The sequence below is a fragment of the Papio anubis genome, chromosome 6 (assembly GCF_008728515.1).
Source record: "Papio anubis isolate 15944 chromosome 6, Panubis1.0, whole genome shotgun sequence".
NCBI classification, from domain to species: Eukaryota; Metazoa; Chordata; class Mammalia; order Primates; family Cercopithecidae; genus Papio; species Papio anubis.
In genome coordinates this window covers 108,114,810-108,128,139 of record NC_044981.1, presented here as the reverse complement: position 1 = coordinate 108,128,139, position 13,330 = coordinate 108,114,810, and the positions used below count along the sequence as shown (strand labels likewise).

Genomic DNA, 13,330 nt, shown 5'->3' with positions numbered 1-13,330 from the left:
GCCTTCTTTCTGAGCCATCAGCACATCTCTGGTCCCTTTTGCCAGAAAGGCTTCCCTGTGGATGTTGGGTGGACTGCCTCCTTCCCATTGCTTGGACCTCTACTGAAATATCACTTCTTCAGCAGGCTCTTCTGTGACAGAGCAGACAGAGCAGTATCCTCTCCACCCTCAACCCCTGGCCACTCTCCAGCCCACTGCCCTACTTCATCTTCTCCGTAGCATTTGTCAGTCCTTGAAGTAATTTGTTTGAATTATTACTGCATTGTCCCTCTTCCTCAACACAGAACTCAAGATGCTCAAGGGAGAAGACACCATCTAGTTTAATTCAGCGTCCCTGTATTTTTTTTTTTTTTAAATAAAAACAGCTTTACTAAAACACTGGCTAGGTGTGGTGGCTCATGCCTGTAATCCCAGCACTTTGGGAGGCCGAAGCGGGTGGATCACCTGAGGTCAGGAGTTCAAGACCAGCCTGGCCAACATGGTGAAACCCCGTTTCTACTAAAAACACAAAAATTAGCCGGGCATGGTGGTCCATGCCTGTAATCCCTACTTGGGAGGCTACTTGGGAGGCTGAGGCGGAAGAATCACTTGAACCTAGGAGGTGGAGGTTGCAGTGAGCCGAGATCACACCACTGTACTCTAGCCTGGGCAACAAGAGCAATACTCTGTTTCAAAATAAAAACATACATACACAAAGAAACACATTAATTTATTAGGTATTATTATTTAATTAGTTAGCTAACTAGTTAGTGTATATGCTGCTGAATATGAGTGGCTGTGTGTTGCAGAAATATTTTAGAGGACAATGAATAAACTGCAATTAGGACAAGGTGCACATTTTCCATTTTTGTTTACCCCAGGCTGCCACTTAAAATCAAATGCTATCACATTTGATGATTCCTTCCTTTCTAACACATCATAAAGTTTTGTATCTCTATGCCTTTTCTTGTGTTCCTCCAACTAGGATTACAATAGCAGACACTTTACGAACTTACCCAGATCCCCTTTACCTGGCTATGCTGCAGCCATCCCCAGCTGCTGCTAGGCCTGAAACTAATGGTTTACATCTGAGGTTTTCACCAGAGGATTACTTTGGCTATTAAGAGATGCCAGGAGACTTTATTCTCAAAAGCTCTTCATGGCACCCCCATATTGGTAACAGTCCCTGAAACATGGTAAATACACAAAAATATTTATCAGCTGCCTAACTCAAATGTATCAAGAGGGGCAAATGATATCCCATAAAGAATATTCTTCATGAAACATAAGCAGCTTGCAAATGCTACCTATGATAGCTATGTTTATTTCTCTGGAACCTGACTTCCTCATTTGTAAAACTCATACAAGATTTCTGTGAGAGTCAAATGAAATCATTCTTCTGAAAGCCATGCAAAAGCACCAGACAAGTGGAAAATAGTGTATTTCTCATTCACATGGGAAAATATTTATGGAGCAAGAAATTTGTGGGGGTTGTGGATGAGGTCTCAGTAATGACTCGCTCACCCATCCGACTATTAAATGTTTATTTAGTTTCAAATGTGTGCTAGGCACAGTCATAAATGATGTGGGTAAATGAGAAGATATCGGGCACTGGCTCTGACTTTAAGAATGTAATAATTAGAGAAATAAACCAGATATACAAAATCTGTAATAAAAAGCAGATTATGATAACAACATGAAAAAACTGTCAAAAAAAAAAAAAAAAAAAAAAGAAAGAAACACTACAGGAATACAGAGAGTTCAGAAGAGGGAAGAATCACCCTGACCTAGAGGACTAGAGATGCTCTCATGAAGGAAGCTACATCCGAAGCTACCATTTTGAAAGACATTTAGAAGGTGGGATTGGGGTGGGAGTCGGGGGCAAGTGGTCCTGCAAGTGGAGAAACTTTATACCTACAGGTGCAATGGCAGGAAAGTCTGGAACGCTTTTGGGAAACAGCAGGCCGTTTGTTGGGCTGATGACAAAGGCAAAATCAGCAGCAAGACCGTAAAGGCAGTCTGAAGACAGCCCAAGGGCCTTGAATACCAAGCCAAAGACTCGGGAGGTAATTTAAGAAGCAATGAGAATTCACTGGAAGTTTTTGTGCAGGTGAATCAATGTGATCAGAACTGCATCTTAGGAAGACTAATTGGGAGGTGGTTTTTAGGAGGAGAGAGAAAGAGAGGGACTAGAGACAGGGAAAGAAAAATAGCCTGTTATTTCAATAACTCAGGCCAGGGCTGATGAGGGCCTCAACTAGGCAGTGGGAGCAGAAGGCAGGAGAGAGGCTGGGGGACAGCCACCAGGCTGTGTGACTGACTGCCAGGAGAGCAGGCCGTGAAGATGAGCTGTTAAAGTCAGAGGCAAAAATATAAAGACAAATTTTAGCCAAGTCTTAAAATCAGTTAGATATTCAACCATATGGCTTACAATCATTTCTTGAATCTTGAGGAGACAGGGTGAATTTTTCTCTCTACCTTTTTCACCCAACTACCCACTTGCATTTCTGTTCTTTCATTTAGTACAGATATTGAAGAATCAAATGACTTTGGCAGACAACTGTTCAAGATGTCCTGTTAAGATTAAATGTGAATTTCCAAAATTAATTTCACCTCTGTGTTTAAACTTTTGTTTTGTTTTGTTTTTTTCTGTAAAGATGGGGTTTCACCATGTTGCCCAGGTTGGTCTTGAACTCTGGGGCTCAAGCCATACACCACCTCGGGCTGCTGAAAACTTTGACTTCCTCCTCTGTCGCTGCCCAAGGATCACAGTTTGCAAGATTTATTTTTCCTTATTGCTTCTTTTGTTTATTTTAACTGATTTTTCCCCTCATTTCAGTATTTAAAAAACTACTTCTGAAAAACATCAAAATGTGAGGATTGTTATGTTGAAATAATCTGCATAAGCTGCTAGAAGCTGGGATTATAAATATTTATCTCCTCTGTTTGTCTCATATTTGATCTGCCTATTTGAAGATCTACTTTCCAAATGGATTCAAAATCTAACTATTCCATTTCTCTGCCACCCCACTGCTATCCTCTGATGGAATCGCCACCATCTTTCGCAATACCTTACTGTATACTCTCTCTTAGTTTTCTGATTCTATGCCAACCTCCCGGAGTCTTTTGCACAGAGCAGATTGAGGGCTGCATTTGAAATGGAAGTTGATTGCACCCTCCTCTGCTCAAACCTTTCAAAGTCTGCCTAAACAACTCAGGTGTCAAAAGTCCTTAACTGGTCCATAGGCCCTCCACGACATGGCCACCACTATGCTTTGGCTTCATTTCCTACTACCCTCATCTTGGTTCACCCCGCTTCAGCCACAGAGGGCTCCCTGCAGTACTACACATCAAGGAGACCTTGACTCTCACTGTTCCCTTTGCTTGGAAAACTTTTCCCCCAAATATCCACTTGGCTGACTCTCACACCACCTTTCAAGGTTTTGCTCAGATCTTAGCTCTCAGTAAGGCCTGTCCTGGCTCCTCTATTCTTTGCCACAACCCAGTATCTACCCCAGCACATCCTGGCTCATTGAAGTCCACCTTCTCACGTAGCATATATTTTCCTTATTACGTGGATTGTTTATTAACAGTCTCCCTCAACTAGAAGTTTGGCTCCATGATGAACATGAATCACAGTCCACTTTATTCACTGATGTGTCCCAAGTATTTAGAACTCTGCCTCTCAATAAATACTTGCTGAATGAATGAATATGCCCAGAAGCATAGACCAGGTTACCTCATGATGCTTTTTTAAAATTAAACTTGAAGGAAAAAAGTGACTTTTATAGCTCTTAACTCACTTTGTAGCTTATAAAATTATCAGATTTGAAATGGAAAGCTGGTTCCTTTTTTGCTCTTTTGTGAAACTAAAGGAATCACAGATAATGATTTCTACAGATTGTCTTTCAGAGTGAAAGTAAAGGTTTCGCATCTACTTGGAGCCCTTTCAGTAAGCCCATTAAAAGCTGCCCACTTGCAACTTCTTTGAGAATAAATGGATGTTCTTTCCACTATCACCCCTCTGAAGCCTTCAGAAGAAGAAGGAACATAACATAAAAGCCTCTTCTTCACTCAGGGAAGATTTCCTGATATGTTATTATCTTGTGAAATGTCGTTCAGCCCATTAGAAGCAGAAATCCAAACTGGTTTCATTGTTTATCTTGACTCTATAGCAATTAGAATGATTGGACCCTGAATTAAATATTTTCAAGATTTTTAATTTTTTTGAGATAATTTTCCAAAATAGTATTATTTTATACTGTTGAGTTCATTATCACGAAATGAAAGTTCATCACCCAAAATAATTTTTTAACCAAAAACTTGGGAAAAAAATATTTTTGCCCCTAGGCTTGTATACCTGAGTCATCGCTAGCCTATACTGTATTGGGCCAAACACTAGCTCAATTCACTTTCTGGATAAGAGTTATGACTGAGTGCAGTGTCTCACATTTGTAATCCCAGCACTTTGGGAGGCCAAGGTGAGTGGATCGCTTGAGTTCAGGAGCCACAGACCAACCTAGGGAACATGGCAAAACCCCATCTCCACAAAAATTTAACCAGGTATGGTGGTGCACACCTGTAGTCCCAGCTACTCGGGAGGCCAAGGTGGGAGGATGACCTGAGCCAGGGGTGAGGCTGCAGTGAGTTGCGATCATGCCACTGCACTCCAACCTGTGTGACAGACTGAGACTGTGTCTCAAAAAAAAAAGTTACTATATATATTTTTTAAATTTCATCTGCTTAAATAAAAAGCCTAAATGTTAGTTTAACCAAGTGCCTTGCATGTCTGTTTTTCAGAAACAAGAGAAAACAAAAACAAAATCTGCCTGGGAAATATGTGAGCAGGAGGAACACATTCTGTTGCTAAGGGGAAAAAAAAAATCTAACTGTTCAACATTTATCTGACTATTTCCAATATATTTCTTTAGAAAATGTTAGCATTAATGGCCTGCCAAAAAATGCTCAACTTAGAACTTCTAAAAAATAACACTTGATTGATGATTGAGAAAATTGAAAGATCCTTCTGAGTTCAGTGACCTAACTTACTGGCCTCATGAGTATCCCTTCATTTATTTGTTTTAAATCAATTATTCCCTGAACTTCTATTGTGCATCAGGTTAGACTGTCATTATATAATGCAATTGAGCCATGATCCATCATCTAAGAAGGCAATTTGGTTGCCTGTATTTCACCAGGGAGACTTCTAGAAGGCCCTCCATGATATGGCTACTCGGTTGCTTTTATTTCACCAGGGTGGGTTCTAGATGCCTGACAATTCTCGTAGCAAAGTAACCTGGGATACTTGTTTGCCATTATAAAACTGAAAGTGTCAGTATTTTACAACTAAATAATCATAAAAGAGGTATATTGGTGGGCACAGTGTGAGGGAGAATGAACTTGAGGGAGAACAACTAAACATTTGCATGTCACAGGTTAAAATAGGAGAGTGACACAGAAGCAGACATAGAGACAAAGACAGAGACAGAGAGAAACTTAGCAAAAAGACATAATCCTCTCTTAAATCAACAACAAGGAACATTTTTTGAAGACCTATTCAACACAAAGTTGATAATGTCTTTAGAAGCATTAAAGGGTAATCTAACCAGAAAGTTGTCAAAAGCTGGGAAACATTGTAAGGTCTGACAATATCATTAAGTTTGAATGATATAAAGAAAATAAAAGCCTTTTCTAAAATCCAAAATTGATTTTTAAAAAGAAGAAGGATTACACTAGGGAGAAGCTGTGAATATATTGAGAAAGAATAATATTATAAATGTAGTTCAAAAATTGTTCTAAATTTTACCATATTCAAAGTTTAATTGTATTTGTATCTTGCTTAATTTTGGCTAATCATATTTAACAGATATTTTAATAAACACTTATTCAACAAATATTTATGTCTTTTCTTGGCTGCTAGCCAAATAAATTAGAAAACTGACCACAATTCTCCACTTACAGTGTGAGAAAAACAGTAGAGGTCATTATTTAAACAATCAAAATAATACCTTAAATCCAGGAACTTGCAAAACACAATAAAGATAAAAACTATCACACTGAACAGAAATTCTGGCAGAAAAGGTCTGGTAAGTGAATGAGCTACTGTAAACTGTCAGAACCTGTCATCATTTGGGTCTATGATGGACAGATGTCATGGTTCAGTAGAAAGAGCAGGTCCTATAAAGCTAAACAGACTGGGATTCTCATCTCAGGCACTCACTGGACATCTGAACATGCCATTCAACATCTCTGAACCTCAGTCTGAACCTCAGTTTCCTTAACCGTGAAATGAAGACAGGAATATCTACTTTCTCATGACCTAGGATAGGAAACAATTTTTGAAACCAGGGGGAAGAAAAGGCATTCACCGCAATGGAAGTGATGGATAAATCTGACATGTTAAAATCAAGAACATGTGTTTACAAAGAGAAATTGTGGAAGAGTTTTAAAAAGATTAAAAGTGAGATTTGCTCACTTTTAATAAGTTGGTGCAAAATTAATTGTGTGCTTTGCATTATTTTTCGTGGCAAAAACCAGAATTACTTTTGCACCAACCTATAGCTGACAAAGGACTAATATATAGAATAATAAATTAAGAAATCCTATCATTCATAAAGAAAAAGGAGGAGGAGGAAGCAGCTAAAAATGTAGGAAAGACTTAGACACTTCACAAAAGAGAAAGTTCTCATGGCTAACAAACATGAGAAGGTGCTTGGCCTCATTAAACGCAATGCATTAAATAAAATGCAAATTAAATCATACTACTTCTCAGGGTTGCTTGGGGAATTAAGTTTATACATTGAAAGCACCTACATACGTCCTAGTACATGGTAGGTGTAAAAACCATAAACCAACTTCCCCAATGATCATTGTATGACCCTTTCTCGGGGCCATTATCGTAATGCTAAGAGCACCCAAATAGGAAGCAACTCTCCATAGACTTCACGTTAATTAATAATGTGAACTTATTTCTGGTGCTTCCAAAGCTTAGAATCAAATTTGAATTCCTCTCTAGTGAATACACAAATCACTCCATGTGCACTTTTAATGCACTAACCCCACTCCCAACTTCCTGCTCTCTTTCTGGCTCTCCTTTTTCCTTTCTGCTGTTTTTTCATCCTAAGTTCATTTTGCATTGCTATAGTACATGCACATAGGCAAGGCATTTAAATTCTTCCCGAGGAAAAGTAGGACATAAATAAACACTGTCAAACAAGTCTTTGCAAGCACCGGCCTATCACCTAGAAGCCCTTTGCGTCCTCATGAATCCTCTGAGTACGGTACATCTTTGGGTCACACACAAATAAACCAAGTTTATCATACCAGTGGGTTGCTATGGAGAAGGCTCAAAATCAGCACCCTGAAAATTGCACTTGCTCGTCGGCAGGTATCTTAATTTAGCCCATTCTAAAAATTTATTGGTCAAGCTACTTCCTACCCAATTGGAAGAAATGACATCCATGCATCTGATCGATGACCAACAGACTACTTATGTCAGTACATACCGAAGACTGAGTCTGGGAAGCGTGAGGAGGGGGTGGTGTCTCTGCAGCTATTTCAGGATCTTCCTGTTCACTTTCACTGTAGCATTCTATAACAAAAATGAAAATGCTTAATGCTTTAACGCTGTCATCGCTTATTCCACAATGCAAGCAGAGGTTTATCTCCATCTGGCTATTGCAATTTTAATCCAATTCAGAAAGTTCATATCTAATGATATCCACCTGGTAACTACCTGGTGCAAAGGAATTACATAAGAGGTAGAAACAAATGGCCAGTTCGGGGCTCCTGAGCTCAAAGAGCATCCAATAGGCAGGAAGAAGACAAACAGTAGCTTGGGGAAAGTAAAATAATTCCTCAAAAGAGGTGTGAGTCATAATACCAACAGAGCACAAAATCAGTGGTAATTTTGATCACAGGAATCACAGTGAATTGAAACTGGCAGGATCACTAAATCATCAATGGTGCACAAATTGTGAAGGGAAGTCCCAGGCTGAGGGAGCAGGCTGGGCCAAGTATGTGGAGAACCCTATGGGATATGGCAGAAAACGAAGCTGGAAGGTGGTAGAGGCCATGTCATAGAAGGCCTTACATACCAGGACAAGGAGAAGTTTTGTGTGTAGTTTTGTACTAACTCACAATCTATAAATAGACAATGGGTGCTTATTTTATGGAAAAGAGGACCAAGAAAATGGTTAGGACACAACTGATTTCATGGGTATTGCATTGTACCCCTTTATTGTTTCAAATGAAGTTGCCACTTTCCCATTTCTAACTCACTCTAAGATTTTATGATTTTGTATCAGAAGATATAACTCCCTACTTCCAATTCCCAAGCCCTTTTGGGGTCTGAGCATTTCAGAAAGACTATGAGTTTGGTGGCCCTGGCAGCTAAATCCTCCCTCTTCTCAACACCAAGGTGCAATTGCATCATTAAGAATTAGACTCCTGTAGCTTTCGAACCCTGAAAGCTACCAACTGAGCTAAAAATATGGCCTGTGTCCCAATATGACCTTCAGGTTCCTAGTACAATCTTAGGGTAATTAGTCTCAGCACACATCTGATGGAAATATTAAAATATCAGGGAGGAAATAGTGGGATGAAAGTTATCTGACCAGATCATGACGAGATCATGTCTATGAGTAAGAATTCCACAAGTGGAGCAATTAAACATTTGCATCAGTGACTGTTTGAGATGTCATGAAGCCCACAGCTGCCGGAGTGTGGGTGAAGTGTGAAAAGCATTCATAGCCAGCATGGGAAGCTCTATTCCATGTTGGTGAGTCTGTGTGAATATGTCTGTCTCCACATATTTTCAGATCATTTTAAATGCCAAAGCATGTTTCCTCAGGATCAGACTATACATAGAACTTGACATTGTTTTTTCACCCTGTTTCAACCTATTCTAATATTCTTGCTAAATTTTCAGAAATTTAAAATAGAACATACCTTCATCCTTTGTAGTGGATTCCTGATGGATTACAGCCAATCCAAGTTTATTTAACCACCTAAAATAAAATAGAAAGCAAATGTTGACCAAAGAGATTAGCCCCCCACCCAATCACCTTCCCCCAAACTTTGTTATGAAATTAGGTGATGATTCTACCATCAGTCTGCACATTTCCAGAAACAGCATAAGTTTGTGCCATCGAAACCTAAGGCCTCTGGTTTCACAATACTTTCCATACTCAAGGTATCTTTTGTAAGGTAAGATGTGAGGTGGCCCATTACTTACTTGGTTAATGATGGCAGCTAAATTAGGTATTCCAAATATGTGAACAAATACATCTTCTGTAATTGTGCATTTGAAATTTTTAGCAAGCATCAAATCCTTTATCACTGGATTTAGTAACTTGGCTATTAAAGTTACTGGGTGCTACTCTTAACAATGTCTTAATAATGTCAGTTTATTTTAGAAAAAATTTAGAAAAAGATCATCCATGTTTAATCCAGGAATATTTTTATGTCAATCAGTAAAAAAAATCTGGCTAGAATTTGACAGATATTTTTAAACTAGAAAAAATGTTAATTCCTTGAAGAATTTTATGTAACGTAAAAATTGAAAATGTCGTATTTACCATTTTACTGGCAATGAATTCCAATTAAACATCAATAACAAAAACAGAACAAGACAGAAACTCAAACTTGGCTTATCACTGCAGACCACTGTAGTTCCTTCTCAAGGGTTTACTTAGGAAGATATCTTGAAACACAAATTTTTAAAAGCTGGGACACAAAGTGTATCTATGACATATACTCCTAACTCTATAATCTTCCACTTACTGGGAAGATCTTGCTTATTTCTGTACTTATTTTGAGACAGTGAAAATCCATGCTATGCATTTATCAATTCATCTATGCTTTTGATGTCTTCTAGTCTTGCACTGGACCATGAAGAAGCCATGAACAATTCAGCATGCTACACTTGCACTAAGCCACAAATATTGCACCTTCCCACCTGTGTAACTGTCAGATAGTTAAGAATCCTTATGCAACCCTCAACCTGCCATGGTCTTGTTGTACCTGTTATTTTTCAACAGAAAATATATAATAAATTCAATGCCAGGCGCAGTGGCTCATGCCTCCCAGCACTTCAGGAGGCCAAGGCGGGCGGATCACCTGAGGTCGGAAGTTCAAGACCAGCCTGACCAACATGGAGAAACCCCGTCGCTACTTAAAAAAAATACAAAATTAGGTGGGTGTGGTGGCAGGAGCTGTCATCTCACTACTCGGCAGTCTGAGGCAGGAGAATCGCTTGTACCCAGGAGGTGGAAGTTGCAATGAGCCAAGATCACACCATTGCACTCCAGCCTGGGCAATAAGAGTGAAACTCCATCTCAATAAATAAATAAATAAATAAACAAACAAACAAAAAAAAAATAGGAGCTTCTAAAGAACAAAGATGAGCTCCAGCCTTTGTTAAGAAATCACCTTCAGCACCATAATAATCACAAACTCCTTAGTAGCCACTTAAAATTGGACCAGTAAAGAGCCCAGATGTGCAATAGGAACCCAAAAAATGTGTATCAAGTCTCAATAGGATGATAGGCAAAATAAGGGAACAGAAATTTACAGGAAAAATCAAATAGCTAGACAACATGTGAAAAAAACTTTTCTCAGCCTCAATAGTATTTTGAGAACGCATACTCAAACACAAGAAAATATTTTCACCACTAGATTGGAAAAAAATTTAAAATATTATTGATTTCAAGTATTTAGCAGGAAATAGAAAAAGAAGCATTGTCACCTTTTATTGAATTGAACATGAAAACTGATACAGCCAATTCTGAGCAGGCAATTCAATGGTAATATTAAAAATTTAAATATCCATCCCCTTCACCCAACAATTCCAATCATAAATATCAATCCTACAAAAACGCACTTTCATATACACAAACAAATGTGGCAGAATGTTCACTGCCAACAAGGCTTGTAATGGCAAAAAGAAAAAACATTAATAAGAAAATGGATAAATTATTTATTCTATCAACACTGATTCTATCAATTTCCTGTTATAATGAAGCTAATGAGAGGACTAAGATGGGGGTAGGGGGTGTTGGTAATGACCTGGAAAATATATGAACAAATATATGTACAAATTCATCTTCTGTAATTGTGCCTTCGAAATTACAAATTTCCAAATTTGTAATGGAAATGTGTATAAAATGGAAAGCCCTAATATGCTCTTAACTGAGAAGATCAAGCATAGAACAGTATGTTTAGCCTGATCCACCGTACTTCAAAAACGATATATTTTTGTATGTCCATGAATTGGTATGCATAGAAAAGGGTCAGGAAGAATATAATCTTACTGTTAAAAGTGGATGGCTGGGCGCGGTGGCTCACACCTGTAATCCCAAAACTTTGGGAGGCTGAGGCCGGTGGATCATGAGGTCAGGACTTAGAGACCAGCCTGACCAACATGTTGAAACCCTGTCTCTACTAAAAAATACAAAAACTAGCCAGGCATGATGGCACGCACCTATAATCCCAGCTACTTGGGAGGCTGAGGCAGGAGAATCGCTTGAACCCGGGAGGCAGAGGTTGCAGTGAGCTGAGACTGCACCACTGCACTCCAGCCTGGGCAGCATAGTGAAACTCCATCGCAAAAAAAAAAAAAAAGTGGATAACCATCTTCTTCCTCTAAGTGGCCTGAGGTGATCTGTGAAAATGATTTGCTATTCACTTGACCCAGAAAACCCCATAAAACCATGCAAATCAAGAGGTTCAAATCTTTGTGTTCACTTTAAGAACACCTGTGAAATTTCCTAGGCTATCAAAGGTATGCATATATGAAAAGCCACCAAGTTAGACGTCACTTTACAGAAACAATGTGTACCATTCCAACCTTCCAAGGGTGGAGTTGGTAGGTGTGCACAGGCCGAACAATAGGGCTGGACACAGGGCTGGTAGCCCAACAAGAATGCTCAATTTTTCCTGCACATGTTTACAAGTGCAGAGAGTAATGCTGAATTCAAGGGTTTAGATGTAGATTCTCTGGTCGTTAACATCCAGGTGAATGAAACACCCAAGATGGGCCACTGTACTTTCAGAGCTCATGGTCGGATGAATTTATATGTGAGCTCCCTCTGCCACATGGAGATGATCCTCGCTGGAAAGGAAGAAATTGTTCCTAAACCACAAGAGATGGCTGCATAAAAAAAAGTGTCCCATAAGAAACTGAAGAAACAAAAACTCACGGCACGAGCATCAACTCTGCAAAAAATAAATGCAAACAAAACCAAAAAGAAAAAAAAGTGATTGTCCCTAAGGAGAGTAGTTGAATTAGAAAGTGAGGTGAGGGTATAGGAAATCTTTTGCTTTGTCTAACAAGAATACATTTTATGTCTTATTAACTAAAATAAGCATTTAAAAGTTCATTTTTTAAAACTGACCAGGCAAAACACAACATATTTCATGGTTCACTTTTAAAAAACCATAATAACAATTTTTAGCTTATACATTAGTTCATAATTGTGTAAGTTGATTCTCCCCCACCCCCAAAAACCATCTAAAAGTGAAATAGACAAAATATTCTTTAAAGAGACAAAAAAAAAATAGTTTTCACCTGAGTGTCTGAAATAAGAAAAGGCATTTCTAAGCTCCTTTCCCAAACATGGAAATCGAGCAAAATAGAAGACTGTTGACAATAAAGAAAATATTTTTCTCTGCGCTTACACAAAACTTATATCCTTTTCATTACAACCGTTAGTTACTTGCTGTGAAAAACTGGTGATGGTTTAGAATCTTGTTTGACTGTTTTCTTTCTAGGATCCACTGGCTTAGAGTACCTTCTTTGCTAAGAACTTTTTTTTTAAAACATCATGGCAGCAGGAAAATGTCTATCTGTGGCGAAGCAGATGGATGCACAAAAGGACTTATATTTACATAAAAGAAAATGACAGATGTTTCCTGGGAGTCTGTTGTATATTAATTTGACGTGAATGTGTGTGTTGGAGGAGAACAAGTGTTAAGAAATTGATGTACAAAACAAGAGCATTCTTCCCACAGTGTCTGAGAAAGGCAGCTCCCATCTTTGCTGAGAAACCAACTCTTTCATTACCCTTAATTACTTACCCCTATACTTTTAAATTGAGACTCACTAGAACATGCGGAGCTTCTACTAAACTTAATTACATTTCCCTTCATCGTCCCTGAGAGAAATGTCACCATCCAGAAATGCAGTTGCCCAGGGAGAGGAACTTCTAAAACAAGGACTCATCACTCCAAACGCTACCCACTCCCTCCCCCACACCTCTCATCTTACCAAGTAATACCCAGATACATTATTTCCTGGCTTAAACGGGCTGCATCAGTAAGAAGGGACATTCTTCATGTGTTATTGCAAAGT

The 13,330-nt window shown here is 38.8% G+C and overlaps 1 protein-coding gene across 9 annotated transcripts in view; it reads right to left on the bottom strand.

Moving 5' to 3' along the window:
• Window positions 1–13,330, bottom strand: part of IPCEF1 (interaction protein for cytohesin exchange factors 1) — a 206,431-nt gene that overhangs the window by 49,795 nt on the left and 143,306 nt on the right. For all 9 annotated transcript variants that reach the window (XM_021937717.2, XM_021937715.2, XM_021937716.2 and 6 more), the window contains 2 exons: window positions 8,929–8,987; window positions 7,485–7,570 (listed from right to left, as the gene is read on the bottom strand). In XM_021937717.2, coding sequence (XP_021793409.2) covers window positions 7,485–7,570; window positions 8,929–8,987 — 145 coding nt within the window. The remainder of the gene's footprint in view (window positions 1–7,484; window positions 7,571–8,928; window positions 8,988–13,330) is intronic.